Source organism: Protopterus annectens, chromosome 17.part0, assembly GCF_019279795.1.
Source record: "Protopterus annectens isolate FY-2018-M chromosome 17.part0, PAN1.0, whole genome shotgun sequence".
Lineage (NCBI taxonomy): Eukaryota > Metazoa > Chordata > Ceratodontiformes > Protopteridae > Protopterus > Protopterus annectens.
The window spans coordinates 648,208,994-648,231,583 of NC_056751.1; the positions used below are offsets into that span (position 1 = coordinate 648,208,994).

General features: G+C 37.7%; 1 protein-coding gene across 1 annotated transcript in view; it reads right to left on the minus strand.

The window, feature by feature from the left end:
- PPFIBP2 (PPFIA binding protein 2) overlaps positions 1 to 22,590 on the minus strand; it is a gene marked incomplete in the record, with an annotated part of 2,221,164 nt that overhangs the window by 334,809 nt on the left and 1,863,765 nt on the right. Inside the window, 2 exon segments of the mRNA XM_044058974.1 lie at positions 11,708 to 11,764; positions 21,508 to 21,565. Coding sequence (XP_043914909.1) covers positions 11,708 to 11,764; positions 21,508 to 21,565 — 115 coding nt within the window.

The window sequence follows — 22,590 nt, forward strand, 5'->3', positions numbered from 1 at the left end:
ACCTCCTCAGAAAATGGGCTCAGTCCTAATCACTTTCCCAGTAAACAAATGTTAAAAAAATAAATACTTTTCCTTCAATCCATCCATTTACCATCATCTTCATAAGCTTTTTTCATAACCACTTTCACTATCCTCTCTCCTAACTCGTATACCTCAAGAATCTTCCACGTGGCATTATGACTAACTTTATCAAATCCATTTGCTACATCACATCATTAGACTTACTTCTTTACTCCCAGCTGAAATCTTACTAATTATTTCTACCGCTATTAGACCTCTTCCTTTAATACCCAAACATTCATCCCATATCATTTTATGCAAGACTTCTTGCATCTTTTTTGCATTATTCTCAAAGATTAAACAGGATCCCAGTTCGTATTAGGCAGAGCTCCTCACTGACTCTCTTCAAGAGAAATCTTGATGAGTGGATGGGAGATCGTAAGTTTACCCCAGGGGTCACATCTGTGTCACTGCTAGACAGGGGCACAGTAAACTAATTCTATTATATAAGGGGACCTTCACTGCGTCACTACTAGACAGAGGCACAGTATTCTAGATTTATTCTGTACATTTTTGTACCATTTCATGGGGTGGCAAAAGCCACATCACTATGGCTAGGCTTATAAATGCCCCAGGGCAGATAGCCTAGTACTATACTATGAAACTATAATCTGTACTTATTCAATATATTGGTCTCTAGTTTTTATAGGTCTCTCCTCTCATCTTTTTAATGTAAAATTTTCTTATCCCACCACATATGTGTTTTATACCATCCTCTAGTTATTCATTTAATATGTTACAAAACACTATTTTCTAATTCTTGGTAATCTTTGAACAATCCATAACCTAAATCCATCCAGACATGGTGCTGACTCTACTGCGTCCCCTTATTTATTACTTCTTGCAATTCTTCCCCAAAAATCTCTTTTTTCCAAGTCATTCTTACCGTTTTCAGATCTTTCACAACTCACCTTTTGTCTTGTACATCTTTCATGAAAAGCTTTCTGCTACTTCCAATATTTTGTCCTGCCTGTACTGAGAATTACCTTTACAATTAAATACTGCATCCATTTTCCTTCTCATTTTAACTTCTTTTCCTAAACAAAATAAAACCCCTCTTTGATCTCTTTTACAAAAATCTACCTGTACAACAGTATTTTCTTTTTCCTTCAATTTGTCTTTCAACTTTTCTTATTCTATTAACCTCCTTGCTGCACATTTTTACATATTTTTATAATTTCATCAAAATCCTTATTTATATTCTTTTTATACATCTACAATCACTCCTATATTTTACTTCATACACAATCCACCAAAGTGGATCATTTTCATAATGCACTCTTATTGCTGTACGTTTCTCCCATTTTTATTTTTCATTCGACTCTCATTTCTTATGCCATTCACCAGTAACCTTTTCATTCCTTTATTATTTATTTGCCATCAACTATTCTAGCATATACCGCTCAATAATCTGAAAATTCAATGATTTCCGATATAACGTCTTTCATATCCTTTGTATATACAGCAATCTATTTCCATTTTAAATATAATCCTTTGATATATCTATGCTTTGTTTACTCCTTCTTCAGCCTGGCAAAAAGTACAGTTTTGTACCTACCATAAATGTAGATGTTCGAAGATCCACATTGCTGCAGTCCTTACATATGGGTAGTCCACTGTCCTCGGTCGGCCCGAATACCAAAGTATTAGGCTGACGTCGGTCAAGGCGCTTAGAACTGACGTCAGGGTACAAAAGCGCATGACCGACGTCATATCCTCAGTCTTTTCTTGCCCAGATGTCAGAAGGCCCCAGAAAGAAAGGCCATAGCCAAAAAACAGAAAAGAACATCCAACCACTCCTGTACTAACAATATTTACAATATTTACAATATGTACAATCCGAACCACACAACCACCCCAGACTACAGAGGGGAAGGAGGGAGGGTTAACTGGACTGCAGCAATGTGGATCTTCGAACATCTACATTTATGGTAGGTACAAAACTGTACTATGTTCTTCATCTCACATTGCTACAGTCCTTACATATGGGTAGAATCCCAAAGCAGAGGTAAGGGAGGTTGGCAAAACTATAAAGCATTAGGTGCTGCCAAAATGCCCTGTAAAATTGCAGTGGCAAATCCAGCCCTAGATTTAGAGTAAAGTGGAAGGTGGTAATGCTTAGAAAAAGTATGCACTGAACTCCAAGTAGCTGCTTCCAAAATATCTTTAGTAGCTACCCCTTAAAAAGGCTGTAGAAGTGGCAGTAGCCCTAGTGGAATGAGGCCTGATTCCAGCCGGAATCTCCTTACCATGATGGGAGTAACAGAAAGCAATACAAAAACCAATCCACTTAGAAATAGTTTGTTTTGAAACAGGTTTTCCCTGAGAACCCAAAGCAAAAGAAACAAACAACTGCTGAGACTGCCTGAACCCTTTAGTTCTGCTCAAATAATATCGCAACTGCCTGTGTATATCCAAAGTGTGCAAAATCTTTTCCCCTTTATTTTGGGGGTTTGCATAAAAAGTAGGCAAATGAATAGTTTGGTTTAAAGCCACACTAGAAACCACTTTAGGCATAAAGGAAGGGTTAGTACGCAAAGATACTCTATCCTTATGGAAAATTAAGAAAGGCTCAACTGCCATAAGGGCCTGTAATTCAGAAACCCTTCTCAGAGGTAATGGCCAACAAAAATGCAGTCTTCCAAGATAAATATTTCAATTCGGCAGTAGCTGCAGGCTCAAAAGGTTGTAGAGTGAGTTTCTCCAACACAAAATTGAGATCCCAAGCAGGAGTAGGAGCTCTACGTGGGGGTCTTATATTCTTTGCCCCTCTAAGGAACTGCTTAAACAAAGGATGAGAAAATAATGGTGGGTCACAGTCATAGTGAGCAGAAATGGCTGCAGTATGAACCTTTATAGAGGAGAAAGACAAACCTTTGTCCAATAACTCAGTAAGGTATTGAAGAGAAACACTTAAATTAGGTTTGGAAACATCAAAGTCCTTTGCTGTACACCAAATTAAAAATCTCCTCCATTTATCAGCGTAAACTTTCCTTGTACTAGGCCTTCTGGCCTCCAAAATAACATTCAAAACTTGTTGTGGTAGCTGAGACCCTCCAGGGCCTAAAACAGAATATGCCAGGCTGTTAGATGCAGAGACTGAAGTTTGACATTGAGTAAGTGACTGTTCTCCTGAGACAGCAGGTGTGGAATCAAAGGTAAAGGCCATGGAGGCTCCTGCACCAAACTTCTCAGTAATGGGTACCAGTGCTGTCGAGGCCAATCGAGCTATTAAAATCATGATTGGCTTGTCCTGTCTGACCTTTAGGAGTACCTTTGGGAGGAGAGGCAGAGGTGGAAAGGCATAGACGTGAAGATTGCTCCAATTGAATGATAGAGCATCCACTTTCCAAGCTGTGGGATGAAACCTTTTTGTGCAAAACTTTGGCAACTGGTAATTTAGTGGAGAAGCGAACAGATCTATGTCTGGAGTTCCCCATAACACTGTCAATTTTGAAATACATGAGGATCCAATTTCCACTCGTGGGGATCCATTATTTGTCTGCTCAACACATCTGCTAAGGAGTTCTGTGCTCCTGGCAGAAACCTTGCCTGAAGATTTAGCTGTAAACTGAGAGCAGTCTCCCACAAAATCATTGCTTGTCTGCATAGAGGGTATGAATGTGTCCCCTTGCTTGTTGATGTACCACATGACAGTTGTGTTGTCTGTTTGAATCAACACCTGTCCTGGAAGAAGTAAATCCTTGAAAGCTATCAGTGCAAATTGGACTGCTAACATCTCCTTCAAGTTGATATGTAAATGTTGAAGTCTGGCAGGCCACGTGTCTTGTACCCATTTTCCATTTAGATGAGCTCCCCAAGCTTTGTCTGAGGCATCTGTCGTTAGAATCTGACTCGCCTCTGGTCGGGTCACAGAGAGTCCCTTGTTTAGGTGACATTCCTGAGCCCACCACAAAAATTCCTTCTGAATGCAAGGTATTATCTGAATGACAGTGTCCAGATCTTGGCAGTGTTGCGACCATACATTCTTGAGATACCATTGTAGCTTCCTCATATGCAGTTTGGCATTGGGAAGTACCAGAATACAAGATGCCATGAACCCCAAGGCTTGAAGGACTGTCCTTGCAGTCAGCCTGGACTGACGAGACAATTGATGGAAATAAAGAGAAAGATTCTTTTGTTTGTCCGGGGTCAAAAAGGCCATCTGGGATGCTGTATTCAGTCTCACACCCAGAAAGCACATGTCCTGAGAGGGTACTAGACTGGACTTTATTTCGTTCACAGAATACCCTAGGCATCTTAACACTGCCATCACATACTGTAGATGATGAAGAAGTTCGTCCTTTTCTTGAGCCAGAATCAGGCAATCGTCCAAATAAGGATAAATCTGTATTCCTCTTAGCCTGAAGAAAGCTATCACTGGAGTCAGAACCTTTGTGAACACTCTGGGTGCAGTAGATAAGCCAAAGGGCAATGCAGAGAACTGATAATGAAAAGTCCCAGCCAGCAGATATTTCCTGCAACTGGGCCTGATAGGAACATGTAGGTAAGCCTCTTTGAGATCTAGAGTCACCATCCAGTGATCTTTGCCTAGCAGAGGTAAAAAGCTGTTGTAACGTCAACATTTTGAACATTGGAATGTCCAGATAAGTGTTGAGGATAGACAAATGCAAAATTGGTCTCCACGTGTTCCCTTTCTTTGGTACTAGAAACAGGCGAGAATAAAATCCTAGGCCCACTTCTGACAGAGGGACCGGTTGTATAGCTCCTATTTGAAGTAGTAGAGAAATCTGTTTGTGAGCCTCTAGTCTTTGCTGAGGAGGAACGTCCGGCATGCCTTTGAAAGGAGGCAAGGTATGGAAATAAAACTTGTAACCTTGGTGAATGATATCCAATACCCATTTGTCCTGGGTAATTAAAAGCCAATTTTCCTTGAAGAGTGCCAACCTTCCTCCCAAAGGTGCTGCCAGGCAAGAAGGATCTGGCAGCTGAAAAAATAGGTCATTGGGCCTGTTTACGAAAGGACTGGCCCCTGCCCTCACTTGAAGATTGTGCAGGTGAACTCCATGTTCTAGGCCTGAAGGTACTCTGAGCTCTGCCCCCACCACGTCTAGATCTACCCCTAGACTGAGAATCAGAGGAAGGATACGTCCACCCCTTAGTAGGCCAATTTCTACTAAACTGGAGGCTGAACCTGCAAAAAATCTTTAACAGTCTGCATAGACTTAGCCTTGTCTTCCATTTTTTTCAAGACTGACTCCACAGGTGGACCAAACAACACTTCAGACTGTAAAGGAGCATCCAAAATCCTTGTCTTAACATGGTCAGATAAATTCTGATCCTTAAGCCAGGCGTGCCTGCGAAGAACTGAACCAGTGGCAGCCACCCTAGAAGAGGCCTGCAAAGCATCAAAACCACATTGCAAAGAATGCTTACCCACCTGTTCAGAGACATGTACCAAATCTTGTAATTCTTTACACTCAATTCCTTCTGCCAGAGCATCCACCTTAGATTTCAACTGAGAAAGAAGGAAATTCTGATATTTCAACATATGAAATTGACAATTCAAAGCCCTCATTGCTAAGGTAGAAGAGGAATAGACCTTTTTTCCCCATCTATCCAAAGCCCTAGCCTCTTTATCTAGAGGAACTGGATTCTTAACAACAGAGGCCCTGACACCCTTAGGTCCCTGGCTAATAGTTTCTGGATCCGCCCTGGGACTCTTATAGAGATATTTATGAGCCTCAGGCACCCTGTAATACCTATCAGGTTTAACTGGCGCAGGAGGCAGAGAATTAGGATTAAGGGATGCCTCTGAAAACACATCTTGCACAACATACAGAACAGGAGGTATAGCTAAGGGCCTATGCTGAGGTAAAAACAAAAATTCCCTTAGCCTTTTCCGTGAATCAGAGAAGTCCTGACCTTCCCACTTAAAATGCTCCCTCATAGAATGAAGTGTCTCTGAAAAAGAAAAATCCTCTGGAGGAGAAGCAGAAGGAGTGGAATCTTCTGCATCAGAATCAGAATAAGGAGTGAATTCCTGCATGTCTTCAGCCGAAGACTCTGAAGCATCTGAAGCTTGTTCAAAACTTTCCAACTCTGGCTCCACCCTAGGCCTCTTATCAGGAGGGGGCATAGAACCTCTAATCAGAGTAATCAAATCTTCTGCCATTTTAAGCATGTGCTTCTTAGGCACAGACCCTGCTGAACTAGGACTGACACCAACAGAAGATAAACCTGGCCTGCCTCTGGAAGAAGCCTTGGAAACAGAAGGAGAGGGCCTAACCACCCTGGGAAGGGAGGGGAGTACAGAAACCTGAGAAGCCCCCTCAGCCTGACCTGCCTCAAGAGAGGCCACATCCTGCAAAATCAAAGTCTCCCCTTGAGTCTCCATAGAAGCCTCCGGGAACCACCGGTTCCACTGAACCTCTAAAGAACCGGCGTCCGGGCGGACGACTCATCTGCCTGGGTTTAACAGCTTTGTCTTTGCGCTTCTTCGTGGGCGGGCGGAGTATCCGACGGCATATTATAATTGCACCGCTTCCGAAGACCAGCCTAGCACAATCCAACCTTCGGCAATAGTGCGCTTATTAAACCTAGCACAAAGACACCCGACTTCGTGCTCAGGCCCCAAGCAAGAAATACACAAGGAATGATAATCTCTATGCGGTATCTGTTTGGTACAAGAAATACAATTATTCACTTTTTCCGACATCCGGTAATAAACTGAGGCAAGAAAAAAACAAAATATTCCCCAACGGGGTACTTAGCCAACTTGGATTCGGTCTGAAACTCCGAACTCGAAAAATTTCAGAACGCCGAACGGCACTTGCAACGCTGCTTCTGCATCGGACCATGCGGCAAAAAAGACTGAGGATATGATGTCGGTCATGCGCTTTTGTACCCTGACGTCCTGATGTCAGTTCTAAGCGCCTTGACCGACGTCAGCCTAATACTTTGGTATTCGGGCCGACCGAGGACAGCGGACTACCCATATGTAAGGACTGCAGCAATGTGAGATGAAGAACATCTAATAATTTTCTTTATCAATATAATATCCTGTTAATTTCCTTTTGCCTTTCTTAAATTACAATTAAACAAACACCATAATTACACAAATAATTCTGCAAAACAAGTTTTAAATCTTCAAACACCTTTCTTCTCTCCATCATATTTGTATGATGGATCACAAATAACCATAGACACATTTCTCTTTTTCTCATACCACACATCACTACTTTTTTCGTATCACTATCATGCCATCCGCTATTTTTATTTCCTCACTTATCACAATCCCTGTACCTGAGGACATTCAATTTTCCATAAACAATATAATGTAATTTCACCATAATTTCTCATTTCTTTACTTTTTTCTTTCACACATCTCTATACGGGAACACATTTAACTTTCTACCGACCATACAATGTAACTTCTGCATAATGCCACATTTGTTTCCATTCTTTCTTCACACTCCATGTATAAAACACACATGTAACTGCTTATATCAGTTGCTACCTATTCTCTGATCTCATTATGGATTCTATTTACATATAATGCTAATATAGCTGTAGCATCCTTTCTGCTTTTATTTTTATTTTGTACATACTTTTACTTCCAGCCTTTATTTTTGTATTTCTTTTCTTTCACCGCATCCTCCCACTAACAATTTTGAATTTTGGTCTTGTTACTCCACCATTTCAAATTCTTCCTCTTCACCTTCATCACCTTCCAATGTTGCACATTGACTATTCTTCTGCATGTGCATATTTTTTCCTTTTACAATTGTCCTCAATTCATTTCACCCCATCCGTATTTTCTTCTTCAGTTATTTTGCTCGTAACACCCTCTCCAACATCTTTAATAGCATTCTCATCAGACTGTGCATTTTCTGTAAAAAAAATTTTTCTTCTTCATCTAAACTTTCGTTTTAAAAGATTGGACAATAAAAACAAAAATGTCAAAGTTCATTACATTTTCTTCACTTAGGTTTGCAATTCCTAATAGTATGACACCTTTCCCAAACTGAATGCACATGTTCTTCCTATAATCCTGCACTAAATGAGTTTCGCAACAACAATAATGGGCTTTAGGTTGACCCAGATAACAAATTCCTCCCACTTCACATTCACAGTTACACTCAAAATGAGCTGTATTTCCCTTCATACACGTCCACTGTCACCTAAATCTCTCAGGTCCCTGTCCAAATATCATATATCTTCTTGACTTCATCTACTTTATTACAAACAGATAAAAACAACATTTAAGCTGCAATACAACTATGCTTGAAGTTCTGAATTGTACATTTAACTTTTTTTAATTGCAGTACTACATTAAACAAGTTATTCCAGCTTGCAATCATTTTTTTCTACTTCATTTATAAATCTTTAAAAAAAGGGTAAATGTCTCAAAACTCACTTCACAAAAATCCTCTGCACCCAGATTTATTAATGTTTGTGTCTTGAAAGTTAAATCCCAATGGCAAAATGAACCACAAAGAATATTCAACAAAGATGAAATGTATATCACATGGTCCCCCATTACCAACAATCCAAAAACTAGACAAAAACCAGATACATAGTCCAAGAAAAATAAAAAGACAACAATAGTATTTATCTTTGAAACTGCTATACCCAGAAAGTACATTGTCTTACATACAGACAGATACAAAGTTTTAAACGTCCAGAGTTTGCCAGCAGAAACAGCAGCAGTGTGGAAAGATTACGAGTTCAGTAGTAGTAGGAGTTGTAAGGATTTGTAAATAAGAATTTACAATCACACTTATATATGCTACCAATACATACAACCTTACATCTCCATGCAGGAGAAGGTTAATTCTGGGTACATTGTGGTTGCTAAGTACAGCATTCATGGCTAACATCAAAGACTGAAGTAATACCGATTTCATAAATTGTAATCATGCTCTGACCTAGGAATGGGGTACATTCTTGTCATGGTATTACAAACGCAAACTGCTTGATGAAATTAAAACAGGATCATCCATAATGCATATCTATTTATACTGTCATTACTTCTTCCCTTAATTCTTACCACCTGTTTCTTCTTCAAATTTTATTGTCCCTCTGCCTGTCTCTTCTTCCTTTCTTCTTCCACTCTAATACATTTTACTCCCTTTTTAATAATATCTTCATATGGCAACTTCTTTTCCATATTTACCAAATCACCCTGTTGCCACTGTACATATGTTACAACTGGCTTCCCCAGTACCTGACTATACAATGGAAGTTCTTCCCTTCATCAACCTTCGACTCAACTCCTTCTCTTGACACAAAGCATTTCATTTTCCAGTGCTTCCTCAATCACATTATACACCATTTTTCTCCAGCTAAATTCTACTTTGTCATCTGGGTCACCTTGATTTAATGAACTGACCAAAACAGTTTTGCTAATCCTCTTCCATACAACTCTGACTCTGATCTACCTGTCCCTATATTTGGGCTTTTGTTCTTCCACTTACAGGTTGAGAGGTATGACTTACCAGGTCTATATCATATATTCAAAATTCCAAAATATCGAACACCATAAGTTCGAACTTGGAATTTCAAATTATGATAACATCCAACACTCAGAATAGCGAATTTCCCTGGGAAAAAATTTGCTGTTCCAAGAAGCATACACACAACACAAGCACACAAAAATAAATAAACCACACACACACAGTTAAAAAAACCCAACCCTACACTAAACCATACATACATTACTAACTATCCACTTACCTTAACTCGCACCCTAACCCTAAGGTCAGTAACTATTGCACACATACCCTACGAAACTATACACAAACAAACTAAAACACACACATGCAGTTAACAAAACCTAACTCTACACTACACCATACTTGCATTACCTACTATTCACTTACCTTCACCCTAACATTAGATGTTTTACAACTTCGAAGTTATAATATAGACCCGACTTACCTTAATCTCATCACGGAACTTCCCCTGCTAACACAACTGTCTAAAACTTCACTTCAGTACTGACCTGAGCTGAAGTAAAGTTAAAAGTTCTTCTCCAGGGGCACCACTGTATTTGGACCCTGCAGATGCAACTTTTCTAGACATACTTTCCCTCAGATTTGTAAGACTTTTCTTTCCTCTATGATTACCAGTAATCCCTGGAATAACCTGGCTGTCACTAACACTTTTGGTCAGAATCACTAGGACATCTCATTGCCTTTAACCTCTGGCATGGTTTTTCTGGTGTGGGTGAAAAGGATTGGCACTCTTTGCCACAGTTGTCCTAAAGACAGATTAAGCACAGGATGTGCCCTATGATGGGCATAACCTGTTTACCAAACCTAACTACATAGTGACAACAATTATACACTAATCTGACTACAGCAAACAAGGGAATGGAACTCAAGTGCATGTGGAAATCCCAATGGAATGCAACTGTGATCGTCAAAACAGTGGATCCAAATGTGCGAAATGGGAATTAACATAAACACTATGTCTCAGGTTGCAGGTAGTGTGGTCTCAGAGTTAGGGTATAACAGTAGCTGCAGAATACAATGTAACTACAGCATGTCACTGACTTTTTATGCCCATTTCATTATGGCACACAAAGGCTATATCTGTATACCTACTCACCTTTATCATACAAATGTCCTACAAATGATCTGTGTGGTTAAGTGCATATTTAAGGCCTAATTGCAAAATGAAAGAATGAATGCTTTTAACAAGGTAAGAAGAATGTTAGAATAATCTTACTGCAGTTTGTACCTTTGGCCCACTTCATCACTGAATGACATCATTGATTCAACCCTACTAAGCTGCTTAAACAAAAAAACATTACATGGCAACGGTAATATCAAAAGAAAAAAGGACAAATAAAAAAGAAAAAACAATGAAATTTACAAGCATGAACACACTTCATGATCCCAGAGGGCACTACGGCTCAGAAATTAATTCTACTACATATCACAATGGTCTACTAGTTACAGCACTTGGGCAGATCAAACTCACTACCTCCTTTTGACAACTACTCATTATGACATCACGTGATATAAAACCTCAGAAAGGAAACGTAAGGAAAACAGACCATGCACCTAACACAATAACACCTGAATGTTGGACAGAAAGGCATTAGAAATCACCTGTTAACTTCTAATTATGTGCATTTGTGAGGTAATACTACTGCATGTCAGAGAAAGCTCAGAAACAGACCTAAACATCATTTTAAAATGTACTTATATTGTCTATCACGCTGTGCTTTTCTCCTTTCTGTTCAGACTTATAAATCGCCACTTACTTGGCCAAGCTGACAAAAGTACAATTATATTACCATCAGTCTATGTACCGTTAAAGACGTACAGACAAGCCTTCCGTTTATGGGGGATTTAAACAAATTGTCCCTTGGATAATTCTCTCTCTTTTGAGACTTACGTTTTTAGAAAACATTGCATAAATAAAGAGAATCGCAAACAAATCATCATCTGTACTTAATGTCTCATTATAAACACAACTTTGACACAATATGCTAATGCATAACCTAACAAACACTTACTATGTTAATTTTTTTCTTCACATTTAGGGACTCACATAGACGAGCTAAATGAAATATGTTATTAGATACATACAATACAGTAAATGAGTTACTATAATTTAGATTAGTAAAAGCAGCCAAAAAAACTATTAAATGAGTTAATAGCGTTAGTAATACCTCTTGATCTACAACAGTCACTACGGCTTTCTGTTCTACATGATTGGAAGTTGCAGACTGGACAATTTCACCATGTGATGGAAAGAAAGCAACAAACATTATGGTTAGTACATATAATACAATGTGACAGGCACACTTAACTGAGATTCATTTGTGGTGTTAGCAAACAAACAAAGTATTAACAGGCAACACAACATTTAACTCAATCTTCAGGAGTCACAAAAACATTACTTTTAGTTTATTTTTTTAAGAAACCAATCTTAAAGCTCAGTATTGTTAATAAATTATACATTTTTAAACACTGCAGACACTTGTACGTCATTAATAGAGTATGTTATAAATACAGGACAATCTCCAAAAGTCAATTTTCAGACATCTCTAATATAGTTGTTTAAATATCTGCACTGAAAAACTTGAAATGTAAATCTTGTACCTTGAATCTATCTATAACTAATTTACTCACAGTGCACTCTTTATTATGCACGTATTCTCTGTATGAGTTCAGCATTAAATCTAATCTTCTTTCTTAGAGAACACTGACAAAGCACTTAAGTAGGAATTCCAAAAAAAAAAAAAAAAAAAAACCTATTCCTTCTGTTTTAAGGGTGTTTGAGAATTTGAGAAACAGTAGACTTGTGTTATTTATTCTGGTATCACAAGAATGTGAAAAAAAGCCTCTACAGTGCTGTGTTCCTATTTTTAACTAAAAAAGCTCAAAACAATTCCTGCAAAAGTATATCATTTAATACGCCATTTTCACAATGTTCATAATCCAACTATCAGAATACAGGAAGGTGAGGGGAAGATGTCACAGGGATGAAAAAGTTATACAATTTAGTCTATTGCAGTTACCTGGACTATGTCCTAAGTCTCACAAAACCCTCAGACACCTGCTCCCTCCAGCAAATACACACACAAACAAGACACCAAAACACAGTACTTTTGTGATTCAGACATGATGATTTAACAGTTGATTACAAGAGCAAGTGACATAGCAAATAAAACAGTAATTGCATTTAAAATACGCAGGCAAGTACCAACCATATTCATCCTAAGGCAATGACAGGTGCATTATTGCATGGATAAATTACCAGAAACTGCCTGCCAAATCTGAACTTTGGAAATACTACACAACTGTATGCACTACAAAACAAAACTACCAAAGCCACAAGTTGTAACAAACAAAAGAACCACATTGTGTACCTATAAAATCACTTTTGTTGGGTAATGTGCGACAGTCTCTTGTGTAACAAAGAATCCTTTAGGGGCTGGCTGTTACGGTTACAAATAATATTTAACTTTGTACCAAACATTTTAAATATATATGCGTGAAGGGAAAGGGTAAAGTAAGGTATTCAAATGTGTCAAAAATAAAACATGTATATAATGTGCAGCTATGCAATAAAAAATATACAGTATATGGAAACCGCATATTCTGCTATATTATATTTTCACCTCTGAAAGACCTCTCACGAATAGTCTTGAAGGTGGACTTCCAAGATTGCTGCACACTGAGCTCTCCCAGTGTGCCAAAAGAAAGTTTTAGCGAATTCAGTTACTGGAGTGAGTACACTGCCTGGATGCCATCAAAGAAGAAATTTGGAGATCCTGAAAGATCATCAACTAGAAAAGGTGAAGGGAATACACTCAATGGGAAGAATCCTGCAGCTGTTCAGCAAAGAGCAGTTCAAGCTCCAGCTTTGGTAGACACGGCTTCCAATAATCTAGAGGAAAAAAACTAGTCAAATGTGCTGATAAACAAAACACTGAAGCAGTATGTCAACTCCAATAACAAAAGGCTGGAAAAAATGGAAGAAGCTTTAAACAGCTATTCAGCTGAATTGATAAAACTGCAAAAATCAGAGGTCAAAATGAAGAAAATGCTGGTTGAGTAGAAGACTGCACATGAAGAGACGGTTCACAAAATGATAGAGTTAGAGGTCAGAACATGAAGGAAACACAGAGTTTCTACTGTACCAGAGAAACTGGAAGGAACAGCCCATAATTTTATGAAAGCACAAAAAAGCAACTGGACTGGTACTCCCCAGTAGGATATGTTACTTGAAAGGGCACATTTTGTGCATGTTCCAAACCTAGCTATGATAAAGCAGCAAAGACCTGTATTAGCAACAATGCAATCCTACTGGCAGAGATAGTCTATCCTAACAAACTGGCATAAGGGTAAAGTATTAAAAACTGGAGACAGTATAATGTTTGTGGAAAACGATTATACACAGGACACCAGGAAGAAGAGAAGTGCATTTATCCCAGCAATTAGGGAATGCTAAGAGACAAGTGTGAGACTCAAATATCCAGATGCCTTCACAATTTTTTTGCCTGGCTGGAGTATCAAAGTCATTTTTGATGCAGAGCAAGATAAGGAGAAATACAAAAGTCTGTCCAAGAAAAGAGAGAGCTATCAAGCAGAAGGGGACTCCACTTCTCATTCTTCTGATAATAAAGGTCAGAGAGAATTTACCAGTGAAATATTTTCCAATGTTCCAAGGGAAAATGCTTGAAAGACAGAAAAAAAGCACAAGTGTTGACCAGAAGAATTGCGAGTGCCTTGGACTTGAAGTTTGGGGTTGAGGGATGGGGATGAACAGGGTGAACACAAGTCTCAGTGAAATTAGAGAATAAATGTGAGATTATAAAGCACCAATCATTTGAAATATGGTTGTACAAGAAAAAGTGGAAAGATTGGACTTTTTTCTGACTTTGTTAAACTTGCCCTGGACTGAAAAGCATATGCCCAACTTCATGTTATTATTGTCTGGAAAGACACCACGGGGATGGGAACAAAAAGAAAAAGGAAACTAAATAAAACAAGTTTTTACTTAACAGTATTTGTATATATAACATGTGATAATACAAATTGTATGTTAAATAGTAAAGCATTTTCAGTTGCTGTTGTATGTGATAAAGATGGTGAAGTAGAAGTGTGCCTTTTTTTCTCTTTTAGTTTTATAAAATGAAGGTGCAGCAATGTAAAAAGAGAAGACAGGCTGGACAATGGCATGTTTAAGTTAACAGGCTGTAGCCTTGGGTTTCTGAGGTGGGGGAGGTGGGGGATAGGGTACAAAGTGCACAGATAGCAATTCATGTAGGGTTGATATGCTTTCTCTTACTTTTGCAAAGGTGAATGTCTGGATTACGGCGCTTGAGTTAAGTTTTTAGTGTAAGCAATAAGAGAACACTGAATGTAATGACACATTTTCCTTTAACAAATAAATGTTCAGTATGAGTTGAAAAGTCTACAGCTGTGTGAGTTGAGAGGTCTACAGCTGAAGACAGCTGTACATTTTGTTCTTATGTTTGCATGGAACCAAATAATTAACTACCTAACTACAGTGCTGCACAATTAAAAACAGTGCACTTTTTTAAGTCTAAAACTTAATGTTCTCTGAAAGCATACCTACTGTTTTTCACATCTGGGAGGGGAAAAATATAAGACAGGAACAGAAAATAATTAGTGTAAATAGGGACACTTGCTGTAAACTATGTCCTACCTTGAATTACCTTAATTTTAGGTAAGATAACTCCTTTGTGTGCCGCTGCCAATTTGAGAGGTTAAACTTCATTATTTAAAGATGTACATAGTTTTTGTACATTTGTTTTACATTAATATATTATGGGGTGTTCTAGGGCTGTGTTTTTTTATTTGAGGGTTTTCATTAAAACATGAAGTCTTATAAAAAAGTGTGACATAGGTTCAAATGGATGGCAAAAAACAACTGTATAAAAATCAAACTGTCACCATTAGTGGGTGCATGTATCACAAAAGCTGGAAAAAGACATTTTAAAAAAAGGTATCATACACAATAGCTAGGAATAACAGCTTATTATATTGGCAACATTTGGTGACACTTTCCATATTATTTTGGAACCTGAATGTCCTCACAGGTATAAACAAAAAATAAAGAGTACTGAATTATATTAAGAAATGCAGACTGCAAATAGCAAAGCTACAGGAAACCCATTGGAAAGAAATGAGCATGTGAATTTGATAAAGAAAGGATTTCAGGGTGGATATTCAGCAAAGTATGAGGGATAAAGGAAAAGCAGTGTAATTGTACTAACTGCTGAAGGAGCTCCAAAAATATAATAATGGTAGATCTGTAGTAGTAAGGAGCTACTTGCAAGGAAGGAGGATTACAATGGCATCTATTTATATTCCACCTAAAACTGCTACTATGGATCTTAAGAACATCTGGGGAGAAAAAATCAAGTTTCAGCAGGGAATATTAATTCTATTTTGGGACTAGAATTTGATTTGCAACAGTGAAGATGCATCTGGGAGGCAGAGAAGGGAAAATATAACAAAACAGTATAGATTTCTGAAGGATGTTATGAAAATGTTTGGTATGCAAGATGTGACTTCAGTAATAGAAACCTGGAGAAAATGTACATATTATTCCTCAACGTAGAATAACTGGGCTACAAAACATATAAATTAATTATACTTCACATGAACATGTGCATTTAATTGAAAGCTCTGACACAACCCATAGCTATTTCAGATCACTAGCCAATAACAACTAAGATAAAAATGCAGGGTGATGAAGTAAAAATGTGACACCGGAGCTTTCCCATTCATCTGTTAAAAAGAGAAGAATTTAAGGAATCCGTGGTAAAAATTATTTGGTTGTTATAAGGGAAGAAGTTATAGTTAATGAGTGGGATACATTTTAAGTGGAGTTTGAAAAATAGGGTAGAAATATAATGAAAAAGGTTTTCCTTAACAGTATTTAAAATAAGGGGAAGCACTAAACATCCTGGAAGAAAGCTTCTGCGGCTGTAATATATACAGTGATGCTAAAGACCCATCAGTCCCAGCTTCATGTAGGCCCATTTCAATTTTAAACTGCAATTACAAAGTTATTATGTCTATAACAGGTAAAAGAATGGAAAAGTGTTGCCAGAACTGATACATGTGGATCAATGTGATTTTGTGGAAGGCGGCAAACATTTGACAAAATTAATAGAACAATGATGATCCAAATGGAAGTACAGTGTAAGGATATGCTGCTGTGTCTTAATGCAGCTAATGCTTTTGACAGCATAAGCTGGGATTTTATTAGTAGGACAATAGAACCATTTGTATTCCCTGAAAGAAAAATCAAAGTTAATACAAATAAAGTGGGAAAGTTCCTCTGACAAGTTGTGTCTGACAGAGGAATCAGGCAGAGTGGTCCTTTTATATAGTCATTGGCAAAGAAAATATGGGACTCAGAAATTCAATAATATAATGAAGAAAACATACCTTTATTTGCAGACTGATATTATTTTGTACCCGATAAGACCATACAAGGATATCTCAGTGTTGTGGAACATTTTGAAACAGTTTCAAGTCTTTTCAGGAAATAATACTAATAAAGATAAAACAAAGGCTTTAACTGTAAACTATGTACACAAATGAACTGGTCAAGCAACACCAATATTTATTGGGTCATGACAAAATGAAGTATGTAGGAGTACAGATTAAAAAGGATTCTGTTGAGGCAGTTAAGGATACATGGGAGGAAAGTGAAAAGATAATACAAAAACCGAGAAACTGGAAACTCTTGTTCATGGATATTGAAGATACAGTCAATTAAAATGGTTTTAGTCCTTTTAGTTTTAAATACAGTTCAGGCATATTTTTAACAGCCAGAGGAGAAGCTGTGGACAATAATTAATAAAGGGTTGTAGGAATTTATCTGGGAGAGGGAAGTGGGCAAGAGTCAAGTGGGATAAGTTGATCCTTCCAATAGAATAAGGTGGTTTAGTATTACCTGATCTGAAGAGATATTTTAAAAGATACACATTTAAGGATCATATATATAACAGAAGCAGAAAGCTATAAATCAAAGTGGGAAGGAATGCTGACTAAACAGGGGACATTCAAGAAATAAAAAGAGAATTTAGGATGGTCACACAGATTATTAAATTCATAAAGTAGCAGAAAGTACTCTAAGAACTATGCCAACAGGGAAAGGAGACAGGGGATTTTGCCAATAAGGATGACAGCAATTAGGGGTACATAGAATCGTCAAAAGGGGGTTAGAATTTACTGGAGAAAACTGGCAAAGGAACCAAGGCATTGGGAGCAAAGAGAGTGAAAGGCAATAGAATGGGAAGAACCCAAGAAGGCACCTGGACTGCAGGCTGCAGACTGCATTTTCTGTCAGGGATTGATATCACAACATAGGCAAAGAGAATGGAATAAGGGAATCCTAAGTGAAAGACATCCTTTAGTAGAGTTTTTAGTTGAATCTAGAACAAAAAATGACGGGTGGTGGGGAGACTGGGGTTTTACCCCCGGGAATCATCTCTGTGTCACTGCTGGACAGAGGCACAACAAAGGCTAATGCGGTTTTTTTTTAACATAAGGGGTGGCGTAAGCCACAAAACTTTGGGCTAGGCTTATAAATGCCTTAGGGCAGATAGCCTAGTATAAACCTATGAACCTAAAAGCTGCTGTAAAAACAGATAATTAGTAGGGCACATAAAATACTGTACAATAACTATAGAAATAAATCAGAGGAAGTTGGAACAGATTGGGAAGAGACTACATAAGCAATAGACAAGGAAACAATGGAAGGACATATGCATGTCTCAAGTATGTAACGAAGTCTAGAAGATTTAAGATTTTTGTTTAGAAGTGTTTGCATGGGTATTTTTATACCACCGAGTAGACTACAAAGATTGTTTCCACAACTAGATGGCAAACGTTGGAGGTGTGATGGAGAAGAAAGAAGTAGCTGGAACATATGCTTTGGGAGTGTAACAAGTTGGCAGACTAACAATTCCCTACAAAGTACTCTGTCAGAAATATTGGGTGAGCAAATGGGTGTAACAAGGAAATTATTATTTTTTGAGCCGGGATACAATATCCAATTGTTGAGCTATAGTAAGTTCTTACCAAGTTTAATTCTGGTGGCTGTATTAAAAAAAATGCAACTGATAGAAAACGTAAATCAAAAAGTATTTGAATTACTGAATATTGCAACAGAGATTAAAGAACGGGTAGTGGCATCTTCAGAAAAAAGTGGGAGAAAATGAGAAAAAATGGACGTGAACAATACATACAGAATAATGCTTTGTAGGCAGAGTGACATTTAAAGGAAGGCAGCAACTGAGCAATTTATTTAATGTTAGATTGATGACAGTTACACAAAATAATGAATGCAATTTTGAACGTTAGTAACTAGGAAGCCGTTAATATGGTTGGTCTTCTTTCATATCAATTTATGTTTTCTTACGTCTTAAGTGATAATTCAATAAAGGTGTTGAAAAAAAATATCTTGAAGGTCAACAAAAGGAAACAGAAGCCACCAAAATGGAATGAAATGGGCACTGTTTTCAATATAGTATTTTTGTCAATACTGTACATTTCATATTTCTCTCATTTGCCAATACATTTGATTTCCAAGATGCTGCCAGCAAGGTCCAGGCTTCTGAAACAACTTTATGTAACTGCATGATGCAGATTTAGAGCTTTCTAAATCCACATTCATATCTCAACTGTAAGGATTTAAAACCTTGTGTACTGCAAAAATAGCTTGTCTATTTTAAGGTCATCACAAACATCAACAGCTACTATGTTCAGAATCTGGCAGCCAAAGAATATGTTACAAAGCTTAGGGTGTGAAATGTTACAGCTTCCTGTAAAGGTGATGTTGTGTTGTGTGTGTGTGTGTGTGTGTGTGTGTGTGTGTGTGTGTGTGTGTGTGTGTGTGTGTGTGTGTGTACTGTTTAAGGCCCTTTGTAACAAACTGTACCTAATGAAGAACAGTTCATTAAGCAAATAATATACACCGAAGTGGGATCTCAGAAACTCTTCCTTGTGTAATTTATGAAGTCAGAAATAAGAGCCAAATTAGTGGAGAACTCTTAAATAATCATTTACAATTAAATAAACATATTCAGATCCCAATAATATAATTTTCATATGCAAGTAGAGAAAAACACTGGTAAAAGTTTATGAAATGCAAGGTATTTTAAATTACCACAGTAGTGCTCAGTGAAGAGTACATTTACACAGAGCTGTTGAAACTATTGCTTTCTTTACATCTCACATGCTATGAAATGTTCCTTTACAAAACCTAATTCACTTCGGATTGATTACCTACATAAATGCATTGTATAAAAATCTAACATTATCATGTTTTTAATGAAAGTTCAATATACAGAGATAAAGAAAAATCAAGCTATTTTACAACACATATGACCTTACAACTATGAAAGGCAGCTTATTTATTTTATACCTAGCTTCTACCCAATACTCTTATCTTAACTATGCCACAAATCTCCCAATAAAAGTAAAAACAGCTCTAGTCAATTTAATTTATAGTTCAGGGGCAGCACTATCACAGTGCTAGACCACATCATGATGTAGCTCCACAATGGTCTATGTGGCCTATCAAAAATGCAAATGAGGCATTCTGGGGGAGCAATCTATGCAAATTAGCTAAGTGCTTACACCCTGGAAATACCTGCCATAAGGCATATATGCATATTATGTTTAGTCTTTGAAAAACAACAGAAAAAAATGCGTGTGGGGGGTGGTGATATGAACTGAGCACCCTTGACAAAGCAAGAGGGAACCTTATCCTCTACACTAAACCATGGAGTTATTGTAAGAATATATCTTTTACACAAGAAGTAAAAAAAATTCTAATGTTTGCCAGTATTCACTGACTGCAACTGTCAGTGAGTTATAAGGGGCAAGGCACATACAAGATGCAAAAGCAGGAGTTAGCTGTAAAATCAGGGAGGGTTAAGAGGAATTATGAGTGTGTGTGTCTTTCGGGGGGAGGAGGTTTGGACAAAGCCAGGAGGGAACACTAGAGAACACCAGGGAAAATTCCATTTAAAACTACTACCTGGACTCATCTAGCATCATAATGCACTTAATGAAAAGAAGGAAGACATAAATGTTCTGACAACTTCTGGACATGTAAGCAGTATGGTGGTGGTGTGTGTGTGTGTGTGTGTGTGTGTGTGTGTGTGTGTGTGTGTGTGTGTGTGTGTGTGTGTGTGTGTGTGTGTATATACATGTGAGGAAATGAAAGGGGAGGGTGGTAAATGTGCCAATGTGATGCACACAGTGCCAGTAGTGACTACCACAGGTATGTGCTGATATTCACTCACAGTAGTATAGGTGATTCGGAAGCATGCAGATTAGTCAATAATGACTGTCTTCATTATGGCTACCATGTCTCTTAATCATATTTAATTGTGTCATGGAAACAGTCCCTTTTGGATACAACTCTTACTACTGGCAGTGGGGTTCTTTCTGAATCCCTAAACATGTCTTTATGTCAAAGACTAACCTGACCAATGACCACAGTTAAGGTCTGTTATGCAGCAAATGCAACCTCGTGACAATATCCTTGTATTAGTGTTGAGCTGGGGTATTGCACAAGTGCAGACAATCTTCATATGCATAAGAGCATTAAGATTGGCTGGGGTATTGCACAAGTGCAGACAATCTTCATATGCATAAGAGCATTTGGTTTTGACTTGTGAGTAAATGATTACCATGCTTCTCAATGTTGTACATTTCACAAAGACAACATTGCAACTTAAGGAATCATATGAAATATTCCAAGTAGGAGTATTTACAGTCTTTACCACAAACAGAAAGACATGCAGACTGTGTTCAGAATTTTAAAATAATTATATTTCAAAATAATCATCTATATGTATTAGTTTTAGGTAACACAGAAGGGCCTATATTTGAAACACAAATTTCTGATTACAAAACTCTAAACCACTGTTTCAAAATACAAATGAACTCATGTCTGTGTTCCAACCTTGTCCACTGTACCACTCTGTAGCTCCTCCAAACTGTTCGACAGCATACGATGGAATCTGCAGATTTAAAAAAAAAAACAAATAAATTACCTGTGTCTTCTACTGACTCACTCTCAGGGAGGGGTGCTTAAAGAATCACCACTTCACAAAATAACACAATTAACATAACCAAGTAAAATAAACCTATATCTATACATCTATGTATATCTAAATACATCTGTATCTACATCAATGTGTGTACAAGAGGGAGAGAGAAAGACAAATATTTATATATGTGACACACACACACACACATATATACACACATATATAATAGAGTTTGATAGAAGAAATGTGCAGCACTCTGTCGAGTATGTGTACTTAATCAACAGAACACAGAAAACTAATTTATCCTCAAAAATCTACTAAGGCTATTGTGCTATGCATATTTGACAAAAGAGAGCAAAATAAAAACAAACAAGGCAAATTGCAGGCAGTTACACGAGTACATATGTATGTAACAGGATGTGTCACAAAGTACAGAATGAAACCTTTAACTAGTGCCTTTAAGTTTTAACATACTATAATATACTTAATGCTAAGTTTATGTTTGAACAAAAAGTATGTAATTTGTCTGAATAAACTGTAAGCTGCTATTGTCTTCGGCTGGAATGAAAGAATAGCCTGTTCCCAACCCAATGGTTTTCTAAAAAGAAGTTATTGTGGCCTTTTGATTCTTTCAGAGTGGATTATTCAAATGATATAAAATACAGCTGTATAGTCAATATGTCACATCAGTGAGGTATAGAGTGGTAAAATGATCCCCCTGAAGTGATTACACATGCCCATTCAAATCATGTTGGAGGTTTACTGCACCAAATTTTCTGACTTGGATAAATAAGCATTGCTCAAAGTAGGCACTTAGCAGCAAAATGTCCTGGGAGTACAGAAGGGCTAGTAATTTAACTGTTACATGTGGTGGGTTAGGGTGACGGTCATGGGGTTAGCAGTAGGCCAACAATGGTGTAATTCACCTGACTCCATCTTCACCCAAGGCCAGTTCTGTCTCCAGCAAAGTGAGAGCTAATGATTTGAGTCGAGTG